Here is an 18,744-nt window from a genome sequence, read left to right as displayed (position 1 = left end):
TGATAGCGATAGATGTCGGTAAGTGTATGGCATCTAACAGAGCTTGAATAAGGAGACCATGCTGAATCTTGGTTCCATGAGAAGTCATGAAACCTCTCTCCTGCCAGAGCACTCCGAAGTCGTGTACGACTCCAAATGCGTAACGTGAATCCGTGTAGACATTAACTTTCAAGTTCTTGGCGTGTATGCAGGCTTGTGTCAGAGCAACTAGCTCTGCTGCTTGAGCGGACAGGGTGTCAATACGGTGTGTTTCAATAACTTCGGTGTCAGTAGTCACTGCATACGCGGCGACTAGTTCTCCTGTACTTGTTCTCATACATGAACCATCCACATAAAGTGTCAGGTCGGGATCTGGTAACGGAATATCTGTCAGATCTTGTCTTGGCTTTGTCGTAATGTTAACTACTTCCACGCAATCATGTGTGGCTGGATTTGAATTAACTGATGGTAACAGTGTAGCAGGATTAAGGATGTTGCAGCGTCTGATTTCTATGTGTGGCTGGAATAATGTCAATTCATAACCTGTTAAACGTGCAATTGTCAAGTGCTGAGTTTGTGTTCGGTTTAAAAGAACTTCCACTGAGTGTGGAACTTGTACTGTCAGGAAATGTCCTAAGACTATGGAATCACTTTGCCTGATAGCTAGTGCTGTGGCTGCAACTGACTTGAGGCACGCAGGCAGAGCCTGGGCTACAGGATCTAATGTGCTCGAAAAATAAGCACATGGCTTGTATTGTCCTGCTTGATCTTGTGTGAGAACAGATAATGCTGTACCTTCGCGTTCAGTAACGAAAAGTGTAAAAGGCTTACTGTAGTTCGGTGTCGCTAGAACTGGAGCTTGGCATAGGGCTTTCTTTAACTCATTGAAACTAAGTGTATGTTCAGATGTCCAAGGGAGAACAGTCGATACGGCTGCCTCCTGTGTCGTTAACTGTATCAGTGGTTTGGCTAGAAATGCATACTGAGGAATCCATTGTCTGCAATAAGAAGTAAGGCCAATAAAAGCACGTACCTCCTTCTGGGTCTTGGGCTGAGGAAGACTCGCTATTAACTGGATACGGTCTGGTGTCAACTGCCTACCCCTCTTGGACAGTAAGTGTCCTAAGTATACCACTTGCTGGACACAGAATTGAAGCTTAGAAGGGGACACCTTGTGCCCCATCTCGGCTAGGAAATACAAGACTGTAAGGGATGCTTGCTCGCAAGCACGTTCAGAACGGGCTGTGATCAGTAGATCATCGACATACTGGAGCAGGGCAGTGTCAGTTGGCATGTGAATGTTGTCTAGTTGTCTTTTAAGTGCTTGACTGTAAATACTAGGACTTTCTGTGAAACCTTGAGGAGCTCGTGTGAATTTATAGCTCCTTCCATTTAAACAAAATCCGAAAAGGAACTGGCTGTCTGGATGAATGGGAACACTAAAAAAACGCGTTCTTGAGGTCGATTACAGTAAAGAACGTGGCTTCGGAATCAATGGCTGTTAATAGGGAAGAGATGTCTGGGACAACTGGGTACTGAGGAATAATACACTTATTAAGCTCTCGTAGGTCAATCACTAATCGATATACTGGGGGTGCATTTGGATCAGTACGTTTCATGACTGGAATGATCGGAGAATTACATACATTGGAGTCAGTTTCTACAACCACTCCTTGAGCAATAAGCTCGTCAATAATTTTGGATAAGGCTGCTACAGCCTCAGGTGGCAATCTGTACTGTCTGATTCGTGGTAACACTACACCTGGCTTGAGAGTCACACGATAGGGTGTGATTTGCATGTAACCTACATCAGTTGGACCTTGCGCCCATAAGTGCTGTGGAACATTAGACAGTCTTGAATCAAAATCTCGTAATACATAGTGACCCTTAAAGTCACGTAGGAACAATCGTATTCCCTCTGGGGAACAGCATATAACTGCACCTAACTCTTTCAGTGTCTTAATGCCTAATAGATTTTCTGGACATGACTTAGTAAGTAACAGATCAGTAGTGCGGGACAATGGACCTACTTCTAGAGAAACTGGCTTTGAGATCTCATTTACGATAGGCTTTCCTGAAAATCCAAGGGAAACATTTCTTGAGCCTGAGAGCGGAGCCCCTGGAACTTCGGCGTGACTAATTGTGGTCCTACTTGCCCCTGTATCAATCAAAAACTTTCTGTCTTTCCCTAATACTTGACTATGAACATAGGGACCTTCTTGATCGACAGGTATCTCGATGAGAGGCAAGCCTACCTCCCTCTCTAGGCTGTTTCATGAATACTGTTGGTACTCTGGATACTCAGACTGTGCATACTGGTACATCTGCGATGTGACATGCTGTGTTGCAGCGATGGGCTGCGGTGCTGTAACTGTCTGTGGTGCATTCTGTAACTGAGGAGTCTGTGAAACTTGTTCTTGTCTAGGCGGACGTGGTCTTTCTTTAGTCTTACCAGTAGCTATGTTGTGTTTCAGAACTGCACACTCGTTTATAAAATGACCTGGCTGTTTACAATAATTGCAATTCCCTTTAACGGGAGCTGCAGGATGACTGGCTTGATTCGGACCCCTCTTCTGACTGTCTTGAGGAACAGATTGTGCAACTAGTACTTTCATTTTCGTGTCTTTCATACGTTTTCTTTCATGTTCTTGCTCTTCTCTGATTCTATTCTGGTGGTATTGGAGCATCTGCAACATCTGGGACGGGGTGTTAGCTTGCCAGGTACTTTCGACTTTCAGAACTCGATTTTTAATTGGTGAGCTTGAATTCTCGACTAATTTAGTAACAAAAAGGTGAGGGTATGACTCACTACTTGTCTTGAGGCCACTGTTGATGCTAAAACATTTCTCGAATCTAGAATAAAAATCACTAATATCTTCGTCTTGTTTCTGTTTACAGGCTGAGATTGCATCCCAGTCTTCTTTTCTAGTTGTCAATAATCTAGGTAAAACTTGTATTAATAATTCTGGTAATTCTTTACATTTATCTCCGAGACCGGTACCTGGTACTCGTATCTTATCTTCAGCTTCTAGGACTGCCCAATCGATCTTTTTCTCTCCCACCTCCCAGTCTTTTTCCTTGAGCTTTTCATACACCCCTGCGGGCAGCAGAACCTTTAACATTTTAATTATATCTGGATACGTGTATTCTCCCATACGGAGCATGTCTTTTAATTCTCTATGGAACCCTGCTGGATCTTTATCATGACAGGGAATTAATTTCTTCATCTCCAGAAGTTCCATCTTTGTGATCGGAGTGTATACAAACACTCGCTGCATTTCGCCACCCGTTCCTCTAACTGGGTGGACTTCTCGTAACGGATTCTGTCTGTCTATGTAAAATCGTTTACTTTCTGGGGGTGAGACATGAACAAAATGCGGGTTCAGAAACGTTCTATATTTGTGGCGCTGTTCTAGAATGACACTAATTAAATCGGTACCTAGACCTCTCCATCTATACTGGAGTAACTCGTTCAGGATATCATGTAACGGACCTGGATCAGAGTGCTGACCCTCATACAATGTAATGAGGTGCTGAATCATATACATACCCACCAGTCGTTGCTCGGCTGGGGGCATTTTCAGAAACATTTGTGCCACTATTTCGTCTGGAAAAGTGGTAGAATCAGTAATCCATCGGACTGCTGATCGGGCTAGTTCTTGTTCATGCATAGTACTTAACTCACTGTAACCGATTCGTGATTTCAGAATGTGATCGGTAGCTTGAAATACTTGTTCTAGAGAACCTTGGTCTGGTACTGGATGATGGAACGTAGACTTGGGTTCTAGACGTAAATGGCGATCTGGAAATCTAGGTTGTCCTACATACGCTATTCTGGCGGAATTCTCGTTGTCTAACTCTTCAGTATCAGAGTTACTTTCTTTCTCGTTTACTTGTGCTGCTTTACGTTGTTCGTGTAACTTTATTATTTCTTTACGGATTTTCTTGTACATACTCTCCATAGCACCGATAGTCTTGTGCTTACCCTCGGCTATACTATTACTCCACTTCATCAGGGCTTTCATTTCGGCCTGATTTTTGGACGGGTAATCTTGTTCTCTTATTAGACAATTAATCAGAAACTTTAATATCATGAGCTGGGTCTCAGCTTTCCTTTGGGACATGACATCACTAATACTTTCTGGATCTTCCCCTGTACGGATGAAACGATATATTCTGTCTAGATCTTCCTTCATATCTGGTAGGGTGACTAGATACTCGGCCACATTTCTTACGCGTAATGAATATAAAACCATATCATCTTCGCCTGGGACTGGGTCATAGCAGCATTCGGCAAGGGATTTTCTTATTTCTGCAACAGACAGTCTGGGCGTACGTTGTGACGCTTGCATATGTAATTCGGCTGCCGTTAAACGCTTATGTGGCGGCGGGGTTCGAGGAGGACCTCCTCCTGCGGCCCCTAGACTAGAATCATCAACTGATGCTTTTCGTCCTGGCAGGGTGGGAAATTGGAATGCGGGCTGGACTTGTATGGCGGGCTGGACCGGGGGGACCGTAGCAGGTGCTGCAAAGGGTGCCCCGGTGTCTGGAGGAACGGGAAGTGCCTGATTTACAGGGACTGGTGGAGCGGGAACAGGATTTGCATATTCTGGGACTGTGTCGTCCAAATAGGACGAGATGAAAATATCAGCTGCGGTTGGTTTGTGACGTAACTTGATCGGAACTAGTGGTGGCGGAAAATTACTGGATGCCTCTGGGGTCGCTTTTGGCAAGCCCTCGGCAAGAAGAGGATACATACCCTTAATGAGGGCATTCCTCTGTCTGTCTGACTGTTCGGCTTTGACTTGTTCACCTATCTCGATTAGTTCTTTTTCTTGTGCTCGTTCCGAGGATTCTCTACTTAATTCTGACTTTCTGATTTCTTTTTCGGTTCTTTTATGAGCTTCTTTATGCCATAGCTCGATGGCATCTTTCTGTGATTGTCTGGCTTTCTTTTTCCATAATGCCTCTTCTACTCGCATGATGCACTCGGCATCCCATGTACCCGATACGGGACATCTATACTTTTTTTTTAACTGTTTTGTATACTCTACCCATAAATCTAGATATAGTATGGCACTTATGCCATGCTTTTGATACATAAAATGACCTGGACTGTCCCTAGGCGGGACTGGAACTGCTTCCTCTAACAAACCCTTTCTAGTTTTTAACTGACGTAATTTTGAAAACGAGGGCATGACTGGACTGTAATCTAGACACAATACAATACACAATGAACACGATACTTATTCCCCATTCATACCACGACATTAAAATACATGAAAAACATTTAGAAATAACAGTTCGAACAGAATACTACCTGGAATATGGAACACAGAATATATGACTTTATATGAATTTTCTCGAGAACAGAACTGACTAGAACAGAAACTAGATGCACTGCTGAAACAGTACGAAACTTACCGGTCTCATAAAGAGACACGTCAGGACCCGCATCCACCGAAGTGGACACTTCGTTTGTGTGTCTGGGTACCACCAACCCACGGACCAGAGTCAATTAGATTGACCCTGTCTAGATACTACCCCAGTAATGGTACTCACCGGGCAGCAAGAACGGAAGGCCTCGGACTGGACTGGACTGCTTCGACGACGGACAACGAACTTCGGACTTAAGTTACGGGTGGACCTCCGGATACCTCGGACCTTGGACTCTTGGCTTGGGCTCTGGTCGGGACTCGCCGCATTCCTCCACCGCCTCGTCTGGATGCTGGACCGCCTCCTCCGTGGGCCTGAGGGATACTTGAAGCAGAAATATCTGCACGTGCACGGTATGGTTCCGTCACGGCTGCAGAGGGTCAGGGGGCCGGCGTGGCTTCACCGGCGCGTGGGGAAAGGGCAAGTCCCTGTTCGGGCGCCATTATGTGGTAAATAAATAAATAATACCCTATTTTTGAATGTATAAATGAATAACAGATAGCTCAATAAATAAGAGTCAAGATTCGAGGTAGTAGGAGTTTCGCAGGTTTATTATAGCATAAAGGACAGGAACAGGACAACCTGCATAGGAATAGGATGGCAGGGCCCAGCAGCTGCCGGGGCTGGATCTGGGATGAGCGCGCTCGCATTTAATAACAATACACAAGCATATATAGTAAAACAGTTGCATTACAGTACATATGATAGGCGGAGCAGTGGGTGGAGCAAAGGGTGTGACGCGTAGCAGTCGCGAAAGATAAGGGTGAAAGTGGGTGTAACAGGGCGTATACATAGACATGTGATGCAAACGTAACAGAATATGTCATGAATGGGGCGGAAACCATGGAGGGGGCTACCTAAGGAGCTGGGACCTCTAACCTGGTGGTGCGCGCAAGCTGGCAATGACGTATCACTAGGAGAAGCTGGGGGCTATGAACTCTGTGCTAGGAGCAGAGACTGAAGTCTGGAGAGTCAGGGCGACATGTACCTAAGCAGTATCTAGTATCTGATGTTTAGAGAACATGTTGATATAAACTAGAAGTCAGGAGGGGAAAGGCTAACTTGATTCTAAGACTGGACCATGCATTATTCTACATGTAGTGCGTGATGAAGAATATTAAATGACCATTAAATGCAGTATTTCTCTAACGTGGAGACGTGAAGGCTAGACAATGACGGAAACTATTGATGCAGTTCAGTAGCTTAGGAATGCAGAGAAGGAGGGCTGTACTGATAACTGGAATCATAACATATTCTTGGCAGACTCAGAGGCAGAGCCAGGCTGAACCGGGCACTGCGAGGCAGGAAGTAAGTGAAGGGTCGAGGATACAGGTGGGGGCTGTATCGCTCCTCAGCGAGGTTTCAGGAGACAGGGGCTGAATCTGGTGTCCAGGCCCTTTTGAGGCCTAGAAACGGGGACTTTACAATGAAATAACGTGCACACTGAGAGACGTGGCAACGTAACTTTACATAGGCCTGATATTCGTAGTATTCACGAGGACTGGAAACTGACATACTAGAGGTGGACACAACTATAATTGCGTCTTGAATCGAACATAGGGAATACATATGCATATTTAATCATGCACACATAACATATGATGGATGACACGTAGGGACACAGAACATGGCAGAATTTACTTTTCCACACTGCACACAAAGACTTCGTGCCATGCTACCACTTGTACACACAGATCGAAAGACTTGTGCTATGTTATGGTGATGCTTGTATAGCGCTATGAGCTGTTTTTAGTCCAGATCACGGAGCTAAATGTGAAGAAGTGTAGACATGAGGGGACAAGCCTGAAGGAATAAGCACAGAGTGGAAGCATCTTCCCCAAAATGCCGTGGTAGTTGGTAGATTAAGTTAAAGGTGAGTAGGAGGAAGCAAAAAAAACAAAGCTGCCCTTAAGAGAGACGTGGAAGGGGCAGGAGAAGGGAGGGGGTGCATTTCAAGGGGAGGAAACCATGAAAGGAATGGACGCCTGATGGACAGGAAGGGAAGGATGCTACACAGATGTCTGGGCACGCCTGCAAGAGCCAGATACCTATGTCTACAAACTTGCACACAGACATCGTACAGAGAGAACCACATAGCACAGATATGCTCAGACGGCACTCATAGAGATAGATGATTAGTAGGCCCCTACGCATTCAGTCTGGAACTTACCCTGTATAAATCATTGTTATTAGATTTGTGGGTTAATTGAAGCAAATGAAAACTACAACTTAACGCATTTTCTCAGGCAAAGATAAGAAGAAAGAAAATGGCACCCAGAATTCATAGATCAAGCTGGCTAAAATGCATTTATTTCCAGTCATAGTTTCAGCGTAAGGCAGGGGTTCCCAAAGTGTGCGCCGCGGCACCCCGGTGCGCCGCTATGAGGTGCCAGAGGCGTCGCGCTCACGATGGGGGAAAGTGTACTTTTTGTCAGCTGTAGTGCAATTTACGTGCCCCCTGCACCCCCTGCATAATCTCGGAACCCGGTCTGGCCCGAGAGTACTAGCGGGATACGTGCGTACGCATACGAGTCGGATGTACGTGCTTCTGTGGTGACGGTCTAGTTGGTTACGGCCGGAACCGGAAGAGGCTTTATGAAAGCGGAAGGCGGCCATCTTAGAGAGAGGCGCCAACCGCTGCTGTAAGATGTGTCCCGGCGCTCCGGGAAAATAAAGTTAAATTAACATACCTTACCTGTCTCCTGGCTAACATAAAACAGATCCTAACAATGGCGACGAGGCACGGGATTTGACGCAGGTATCCCCAAAAAAAAAAAAAAAAAAAAAAAACGAGAAACGAACGAAGAAAACGATTGAAAATATAACGGAGACAGGGAGGCAGTCATACGAGCCCCGGAGCGCGGCAGTGGGCGCAGTGTGGGCCCCAAGGAAGACACCAGGGCACCCTCATTGCTTATGCGAGGAAGTGACCCAGGAGCCTGAGGTCCCGCCACCCAGACTCACGGCGCCACGGTGAGAGGAAACCCACGCCACACATTAAGGAGTACACACATAGGCGGCACTGTGCTCCGCATGAGAGGCACATGAGGGGAGGAGCCACCCAACCATACAGATACAAGGACTCCCCATCCTACTGGTAGGTGGACCCCGTGAAGCAAACTGGCGGCACTGCAAGGGAAGGGGGAAGGATCTATCGCTACCGGCGCGGCTGCTCAGGACGACCCTCGAGCGCTCCAGCCTACGGACGGCGCTGTAGGGGGTGGCACAGCTAGCAGATTGCGCAGCGAGGAAGACGAGGACGAGAGACAAGCGCCAGGCAGCCCGCCAGGCCAGTCCGCCGCAACACTAGCGGGCCCCGGAAGAAACGGCAAGATGGCGTCGCAGCCCACCTCCCTTACCCAACTAGTGCCCTTCCTCCCGAAAAGGGGGGAGCCCACTATGCCGTGGGAAGACTGGAAACGTTATTTTCTAAATTACTTAGAAGCGCTAGAAGAGGAGAATGGCGCGGCGTACTCGAGCCAGAGAAGAAGGAGGATTTTGCTACACAATCTGGGCCCGGAGGGGCTCAGAGTGTTTGACAACATGGTCAAAGGCGAAAGAGGCGAGACCGATACCGACGTGTTCAGCCATGCTATTGAGGACATCGACACGCACTATAGACCTGTAGTATGCGCAGCCATCGATAGACACACCTTCTTCAAGAGGAAACAAGAGGGCGGAGAGACTATCGACGAGTATGTCGCGGCTCTGCAGAAATTGGCTCTAACTTGCAGGTTCGGCACGCTCCATGATGAGCTGATAAGGGACCAGATCATAATGCACACGTCCAGCACGCATGTGCAAGAAAAGCTATGGGTTAACGGAGAGGCACCCCTGAAGGAAGTTTGGGCCTTGGTGAAGAAGGCGGAAATGTCCAAACGGTGCGCCCAAACGGCTCGGAAGGACACTGGAGGGACACAGACGGTGTGCAGGGTGATGACGCATGGCAAAGGTGAGAGGACCAAGCAGAGAGAACCACCTAAAGGCCAAGACAATATCAAGAACACACAACCAACAGGCACAGCCCACAAGACGGGAAGAGGTGGACGACCTAGCTGTTACAGGAGTGGAAGCACGACACACACGGGAAACGACAAAGTGTGCCCGGCGTTCCGGGCGAAATGTGCATACTGCCACATCTTTGGGCATTATGAGAAGGTATGCCGCAGGAAATCAAGAGGAACCATGATCAATTACGTGGACCGAGAAAACCGAGAAGAAGAAGATAACCAGACAGAGGACGAGGAGTCGGAGGAGGTCCTCTACATTGATGCCCAAGTTTTGGACGTGGAAGGTGCAGAATCGGACAAACCAAGGTTGAATATGCAAATAGGAGGAGTACCCATTGAGATCATCGCAGACTCCGGAGCACCCATTTCCATCATACAAAGGCAAGTGTGGGAAGAAAAGTTCGCGACAAAAATAAAGGAGGAGTTGCGCCCCATGGATCTTAGACCCGTCACGTACACGGGGCAGAGAATACCCATGTTAGGATACTGCCCGTTGCTCTTCAAGTTCAGAGGATGCAAAGCAAATTGTAAGTTGTACATTGCAGAGAGGGGACCATCAGTGCTCAGTTGGAAGGACCAAGGGGCATTAGGAATACAGCTGAACCCAGGCGGCATCGAAAAGGTGATGCTTATGAACATGGAGAGTGGAGATGATGAAGAAGCATGGCACAGAGTGTACCCCAAGGTGTTCAATGGACAGATAGGCGAATTGATCAAGTACAAACACCTTATCAAGTTGAAGGAGGGAGCCAAACCAGTCATCCACAAAGTAAGGAACATCCCTTTCAGATACAGAGAGGCTGTGCAGACAGAACTCTACAGACTAGAGAAGAGTGGGGTGATACAGGCCATAGAGAGTTCGGAGTGGCTGTCGCCTTTGGTGGTAGCTCAAAAGCCAAACGGAAAGGTGAGGCTGTGCGTCGACCTCAGGGAACTAAACAAAAACATCCTGATCGACAAGTTTCCCCTTCCTCGCATCAACGAAATGTTGGCCAAGACAAAAGGCATAAATTGGTTCTCGACAGTGGACCTGTCATCGGCCTACCACCAGATTACACTTCATCCATCATGTGATCACCTCCCGTCGTTTATCACACCCTTCGGATGCTACAAATTTGTCAGGATGCCGTTTGGGCTGGCATCCGCGGCCGCCGTCTTGCAGAAACTAATGCATAGACTCTTTCGGAAGGTGGAAGGTGTTCAATTCTTCCAAGATGACATCCTGGTCGTGGGAGCGTCCAAGCAAGAACACAATGAAAAGCTGCACAAGGTGTTAAGCACGTTGCAGGACAATGGTCTAACAGCGGAGTGGTCCAAATGCAAATTTGGGGTACCGTCTGTAACCTACCTCGGCCATGAAGTGAGCGGAAGGGGCATTGAACCTAAAAGAGCCAACATGCAAGCAATATTGGACGCACCAGCGCCAGGGAAAAAGGAAGCCGTTAGGTCATTATTGGGAATGGCCGAGTACTATAGCAAATTCATTCCCCATTTTGCCACCAAGACACACTGTCTGCAACAGTTATTGAAGGAAAGAAATGGCTTCAAATGGAACAAAGAGGAACAGGAGGAATTTAACACATTGAAACAAGAGATGAGCGAAACGATACCCCTAAAGGGGTTTGACCCAGATGCCGAGTCAATCCTTACCACCGATCCGAGTGACCGGGGCCTGGGAGCGGTGTTGACACAGAAGGCAAAGAATGGTGAGTTATCGACAGTTAGCTTCGCCTCAAGGTCCTTGGCACCCAAAGAGGAGAAGTTCAGGGTCATAGAAAAAGAGATGCTGGCGGTGGTATGGGCGATGGAGCGGTTTAGACAGTACCTGTGGGGCGCCAAGTTTCTAGTCAGAACCGATCACAAACCGCTGGTGAAGGTTTTAACATCAAATGGCCATGCCCATGCTACGCCCAGGATTGCAAAGATGACACTTAGGTTGCTTGATTTCATATATGAAGTGGAGCATATACCAGGGCCACAAAACAAGGTGGCGGACTTCCTGAGCCGAGCAGCAGCTAAGGAGGAAGCGAAAGAACAAGAGGACTCTAAGTGGGAGAGTTATGTGGTAGCCACCGTTCAGGACATGGAGACAGTGATCGGTGCGCAGGAATGGGAAGAGGCCTATAAAGCGGACGAGGACCTGGAGGCAGTAAGAGGTTATGTAGTCCATGGATGGCCTGAGAAGAGGCATCTTAAAGAAACACTAAGGAGGTACTGGGAAGTCAGAGACGAATTGTCACTGGGAGAAAACCCCCTGTGTATTCTGAGAGGAGACAAAGTAATTCCTCCCCAAGGAGTCGTAAATCATTTGATGGCCCTATTACACGAAGGACACCAGGGAATCACAAAAACCAAAGCCTTGGCTCGACAAGCCTATTGGTGGCCAGCTATTGACTCTCAAATAGAACGTTATGTCAGACAATGTGAGTCGTGTGCCAAAGCAGACAAATCTCAGTCCATGATGAGACCCCCATTAGGAAAGTTCCCGGTGCCGGAGGGGCCGTGGGAGATGGTGTCCGTCGACATCATGGGACCCGTTCTGAACATGGAAGGTATACAAAAATACGCCATAGTTTTAATCGACAAGTATTCCAAGTGGCCCGAGGTAGAAATAAGAGAAGCAGTAGACACTGAGGCAGTGATAGCCTTTCTGAGAGATATATTCATCAAGGAAGGCATTCCAAAAACCATCATATGCGACAATGGACCGCAGTTCACGTCGGTGAAATGGGAAGCGTTTGTGGCCAGAAACAGAATAGATGTCAAGCATACACCCATATAGCACCCTGCAGGCAATGGACAAGTAGAACGTTTTAACAGGGTGATAATGGGCACCATACAAGCAGCCATAAATGATGGACTGGACTGGGAAAAAGATTTGCCCAAGATGTTGTGGGAGTACCGAATCACACCAGGCAGCTCGGGATACAGCCCTTTCAAGGTACTCAGAGGGAGAGATCCATTTACAAAGGATAATATGGCATGGAGGAAGATGGTGGTGCAAAGCAAGTGGTCGCCAGCCGTGGTCAGGAGAAATCTGGAGAAGGCACAGGAGGTGTACACGGAACAATTCAATAAGAGACGAAATGTGCAAGGTGTGTCACTGGAGAAGGGTGATTGGGTTAGAGTTAAAGTGGCGACCTTGAAGAGAAAAGGAGAAAGCAAGTTCACCCGCCACTACGAGTGCTGGAACCTTACGCCAGGTCGGCGCTCCTCAGCGATGGCAAGGTGTGGTCGCAGGACAGAATGGCAAAGTGCAGCAAGATCTTGGAATGGGGAGCGGAGACAGAAGAAATGGAAGAGAATGTAGAGAGAGGCACGGAAGAAGGTGGAGGAAGGAACACGGAGCAAGTAGAAGAAGGCAAGCAGCAAGTGGAAGAGAGAGACATCGGAGTGGACAGGACAGTCAGAGAAACGGAAGAAGGAAAAGGCAGGAACAAGAATAGATCTGGAAAGGACAAGGCGGGAAGCACTCGTGAAGGAGCAGAGGCCAGGGGCCAGTTGACAGAGGAACAGAAAAATGATGGAGGTGAAGGAGTGGTGAGAACGAGAGCGGGTAGAGCCGTGAGAATTCCCGAGAGATTTGAAGACTTTGAAATGGACAACAAGTAAGACTATTTACTCAAAGTTGTGTTGAGCGTAAAGGGGGGAGATATGTGGTGACGGTCTAGTTGGTTACGGCCGCAACCGGAAGAGGCTTTACGGAAGTGGAAGGCGGCCATCTTAGAGAGAGGCGCCAACCGCTGCTGTAAGACGTGTCCCGGCGCTCCGGGAAAATAAAGTTAAATTAACATACCTTACCTGTCTCCTGGCTTACATAAAACAGATCCTAACAGCTTCCACAGGCATTGTCTCATCTCCATTTTATACGCAGCTCTGATCGTTTCAGGTGCGTTGTTGCTGTCTGCCGTGCCTCGTGGGAGACTCTCCTTCATAAGGTTAGTTACAGTTAGTTGTGCTCCGTTTTGTTTTTGACTGACTTTGACTCGGTCCGTGGAGCCCGCCTTTGCACAGTAAAATTATTAATCAAGTACCATGCTGATCTTCGGCATGTTTTACACTCGTATCACCAGCATTATTTTTACTGTAAAATAATGCTAGTGATACGAGTGTAAAACGGAGGTTGGGACGAAAATCAGCATGGTACTTGATTATTAATTTTACTGTGCAAAGGCGGGCTCGACGGACCGAGTCAAAGTTTACACACAAAAAGCGCAAATCGTACTTTTGAAGTAGACTGGGACAATTAGTAAAGTCTCCACAACTCTTCACCATGGGTCTCGGGGCTTCAGATAAAAAAAATGAACAGCATTCCGTTTGTGAAAGTGGAAAAGGCAAGAAGTGCGTCTTTTTCTGGTCTTTACAACACCTCAGCATGTATATACCTTTCATTATGACTTAAGAAGGATTTTGAAGCGGCTTTTGATCTTAGCTTTTATTTATGAATGTCCAACTTCTTACTTGAGGTCAGACTGGAAAAGGCGAGGGTTATGGCAACTAGATTTCAGGGAAAGAATCCTGTTAAAATTGCTCCCAGCCATATACTTTTAACTGGTTTCCAGCTTGGGGGGCACGCACTGACCATCAGAGGTTCACGTTTAGATGTATACAGCACTGCTGAGCAGGGGACACTCTCGTTCAGAGATTGCGAAATCCGTGCCTGCATACATTTGTGGAGGCCCCGCATGCAATTTTGGTCACTACGTTTTATTTTTGGATGACATGAAGCTAACTACGGCGGCTACCTACTGCTGCAAAACCAGCTCTAGCCTATACTCTTCCTGTCACTCTGGTCTTCAGCACGAGACCGGATGCACGGTCGCCCTCAGTTTGTAAATACGGAGGTTGGGCCGAAGATCAGCATGATACTTGATTCATAATTTTACTGTGCAAAGGCGGACTACAACACGGAGTGAGTTAAACTTTTGACTCGTGCTCGCTGGACATATGGGCACATTTAGTGTTGGTTGGGATTTCCAATACTGCCATTTGTTTCGGGGAGGATGCCACTGAGGGCTGTACTGGGCAGTTGTTCACTAAACTTCAATTCTTTCTGATCCTGTGTAATGTGCCTTATAAATGTAGTTCACTGTGGCCACAAGTTAAACTCCAGAACCCAGTCCAAACACACGTGTGCCTGAATGAAGAACTGGATTATTTGGAGTGGGCAGCCACAAATTGCTGGGGAGGTAACCGGGTTTAATAAATCTATGCTGGCATTTGCGGAAATTGTTTACTAATTATCCCTCTTCTTCAAAAGTACGATTTGCGCTATTTGTGTGTAAAGTAAACTTATACTTGCTCCGTGGAGCACGCCTTTGCACAGTAAAATTATTAATCAAATACCATGCTGGTCTTTGGCCCGACATCCATTTTACACCCGTACCACCAGCATTATTTTTACTGTAAAATTTGCATGTATTTTAATGTTTCAGCTTTTTTTGTTCCAAACGACCCTCATTTCTGTGGGAAAACTCGTGCACACATTAGGGGGGACAGACAAAGCAAGAGGACCGTAGAAGTGAAGCAGGATGTTATATTGATTTTTTTAGATAGATGGTCCATTTTAAAGTGCATGGTCTAGATTTTCTGAAGTGACTGAAGTTCTTATGGACATTTTATTGATTTGTCAGCAAACGGTACTGTGAATTGTATCATTTTGCCATGATGGTTTGTGTTTGTGGCGAGAGTGAATCCTCAACATTAGATCAAATTGATCAATCCATCTTGCTTGGCACACTGTGAAAGTACTGCAATAGATACTTCATGTGCCTCTCTTCAGATTCAATGGCTTTGTTGTCAATTAATAATGTGAACATTGTTACAAATATGATTATAATACCTTCATTGCATCCCAATTACTTTAGGAAGCCGACGGTAAGTACTCCTGAGGTCGTGCTTACATCCCCCTCCTGCCCACCGGTAAAAAAATGGTGGGGAGTCACGGCCAACTGCCAATTAGGTCAAGGGAGCCACGGTTCAAAAAAGTTTGGGAACCACTGGCGTAAGGCCATCTTGAAATTTCAAAAGATTAGAATATTCAAGAAAATTCAACCCATCCAAGGTCTTTTAGTGTATTAAACGTACACTAGCATGATTCTTATTTTATTAATTCTGCGGTGGCATATGGTATATGTTGTTGTCTGCACATCTCTTAACAAGTCTTTTCATGTTAGTACCATGCATAATTATCTGCTTGATTATTTGACTTTCTGACCAATGTGTTCATGTTATCAAGCACTTTAATGCACATATTATTGACCCCCGCATACAGTTTGTGAAGTGCCAGAATTAAAGTGCCAGGACCAGGAAGACAAGATTCTTCTACAAGTGCCAATAGCTACCCATTAAAAAGACTAGACGATGAATTCGCTGGCAAAAGATATTAAAGCTTTTCTTTAACCATATGCTTGCACACCTCTCCATATATCCTGATTGCAAAGCAGATTTGCAGGCGAACCCTCAATCCCTTCTTGCTGAATATTGCATACAGTAGCCACCCATGAATGACACAAGCCGCCACAGTAAACCTAAACAGTATAGAGGTGAGAGGACACCCTCTAACCCCATCACCCTCTTGGACAGGCTGGCTCACTTGTATCCTTCAGTTGCTTATTCACGTGCCCTGGTCCTTGGAGAGCCCCACCTCTCGATGCAACTGAGCTTCTACCCAGGACCACTAAAGTCCCTGGAAAGATACATCCCTGCCTGACAGAGCTCCCATCCCTCTAGTTGTGCACTGGAAACTGGGAATACACCCAAGTGTGGCATACATTTAAACAACGCGGCCTTTGCAAGGTGCAGGTTGTACTTGGCCTGATTCCAGCATCTGATTGTGGAGCAGTGAGAACTCGGAAAAGGAGGCAGTGGAAGAAGGTGGTTGCTTAAATTACCCACCGGTGCCTTCTAGGATGCGCAAGGCAGCAGTCACCCATACGCCATCCCACACCACCCAGAGGAGGGACACAGTGAAGCACAGTAGAAGTCCCAAGAAACACACAGAACATAACACTCTGGATGGTCCAACTTTACAGAACTGGGAAGCCCACTCACTTCCATGAGAACTTCAGTAATACATGAAACAACGATTGCACTTGGCTGTGCAGATGTCAATTCCATCAGGTGAAAGTCTCTATGAAAATCAATGCTCTACTGGAAAGCAAAGCAATGAGAACTCTATACTATCTCGGTCAGAAACATAGCAATCTTCTAGTAGAGCAAATGTACTGAAAGGAAAAATACTGAGTTTACTCACAGCAGGTAAGGCAAAAAAGGACACTCCTACGAGAGAAAATGTAGCAGCGATCAAGCGTCCTTCCCACGTCTTGGGGGTTTTGTCACCATAGCCAATTGTAGCAAGAGTAATCTGTGGAGAGAAGATTGTCACATTCATATCATGAGAACATTGGAATCCTGGGGAAACATGCAGGTCAAAACAATGACACTAACAATCATTCTTTGCTCATCTTTTTCTTATGCTGAACACCAAATACTAAGCTTTGTCTCCAGAATTAGGTTTGCTTTCTATTAGGCATCCTCATTTTTTTAATATATTAGTAAAATGTCAGAAATTGCAATATTAGACAAATACAATGATTACCTTTCTAAGCACTTCATACAGCGAATAATGACATCCCTTATTACGATCAAACTTGCCGAAAACATTTTTAGGTTGATAATGCATCTCTACCATTTACATTCCTCCAATGTTCGGCTATGCAAAGTGTTGACATTAAAGCGCTCTTAGAAATAACATAGTGATTGCTATTTTAGTGAGCTGACTGTAGAATAGTCCAAGAGAGAGACTTTGATTTTTGCAGCGACTCTAAGGACATGAACATGTTGAACTACTTTAAACACCCCCTTAAGATTTCTGACAAAGATGGAAAAATAAAATACAATGATAGCGTTGCGTCCAAGAGCCAATATGTCCATAGATTGTTTTTCTATCTGCACAAGAGAATAATAGTAGGGTGCCCAAATAAAAGCAGCGGCTTCACCACAGCAAAAAGGGCACAATCGTCACTGATAACACTTCGCTATCAGTCACCTGATGCAAATATTAATCCTATAAGTTGGAAATTTATGTAATGGCGTGATGAACATTGGTTTAGTTTTAGAAATTCACTCTGTAAAATGGAGCCCTTGAGATTCTTTTTAGACTAATTATTGTTTAACAATGATGAACAGTGCCATAAACACCTTAATGTGCATGGCACTGTTAACCAATTAGTCTCAAAATAATAACAAGGGCTCCACTGATGTTAATCAAAATTGTACGCTAGCATGAAATAATTAATCAACTTCACATAATGGTTATTACATGCTTGAATTAAAATTTCTTATTTTTACATTATAAGACTGTGGGTTGTTGGTTGACTAGGGTGTGAGCTGTGGTCAAGAAGCAACCACAATCCTTGTCAGGGTAAGACACAATCCAACCCCAGTAAGGCACAAGAAAACGACAAATGAATCTGCCCTCAACCTTCTGGTAGGTTGGCACAGAGCAGTCAGGCTTAACTAAGGGGCAATGTGTAAAGAATTTGTGCAACACTTCAAATGATAAGACAGCGAAAACACCACAAAAAAAGGATCCCACACCAAGTTAGAAAAATTGAGTAAAATGTAATAAATAAAACAAGACCATAACAACAAACATTCAATCAGTAGAACTGGAGAAATTCACTTAAAAAGATTTTAGTACAAATTGCACTAAAAGGCAAAAAGTGTCCTCTGTGGACCTATGATCACGCCGGACCGGGACAAAGTCACAAATTCAGGCCGACCGCGATGGAGCGCAAGTTGGCTACAAGGACCCAGTTAGGCCTGCTGAACACAGTACCTTCAAACCTGGTTTGCAGGGTCTTGCGAGCATCCTTGTCGAAGATGCTTTGATCAACCAAAACGATGCATCATTTCAGAGATGCAGCAAGGCTGCGGTGTGAGGTCATGTCGCGTTGTCATCGTGGATCTGGTTGATAGGGCTTGTGATGTGAAGTTCGGCATCCAGGATGCTGTGCGAAGTAAGGGTGATGCATCGGTTCCGAGGAGCTGCGAGGCTGCTACGCAGAATCCGTCATCGTTGTCAAAGCTGCCGTCAAAGATGGATGAGAGGGCCTGCGCCGAGGATGCATCACGCAGTCGAGCAGATGCAGCGGTTCTAAAGTCCTGTGATGCGACGCGTGTCTTTGTGACAGGTCCAGTCCATGCAGCATAGGCGATCCATCAGCTCCGCTCAGGTTTGCGGGAAGGAGAGGAGATGTGTTGGTTCTGCTGGATCCACAGAGGCTGATAAGCACCTTAGGCCCACTGTCAAGGG

At 46.1% G+C, this 18,744-nt stretch overlaps 1 protein-coding gene across 1 annotated transcript in view; it reads right to left on the bottom strand.

The window, feature by feature from the left end:
- KCNQ3 (potassium voltage-gated channel subfamily Q member 3) overlaps nt 1–18,744 on the bottom strand; it is an 855,832-nt gene that overhangs the window by 209,006 nt on the left and 628,082 nt on the right. Inside the window, exon 6 of the mRNA XM_078685552.1 lies at nt 16,681–16,791. Within this exon, the coding sequence (XP_078541678.1) occupies nt 16,681–16,791 (111 nt within the window). The remainder of the gene's footprint in view (nt 1–16,680; nt 16,792–18,744) is intronic.

This window comes from Lissotriton helveticus, chromosome 4_1 (genome assembly GCF_964261635.1).
Source record: "Lissotriton helveticus chromosome 4_1, aLisHel1.1, whole genome shotgun sequence".
Taxonomy (NCBI): Eukaryota; Metazoa; Chordata; class Amphibia; order Caudata; family Salamandridae; genus Lissotriton; species Lissotriton helveticus.
Note: the sequence above shows the minus strand (reverse complement) of the source record. Positions and strands in the feature narration are given on the sequence as shown.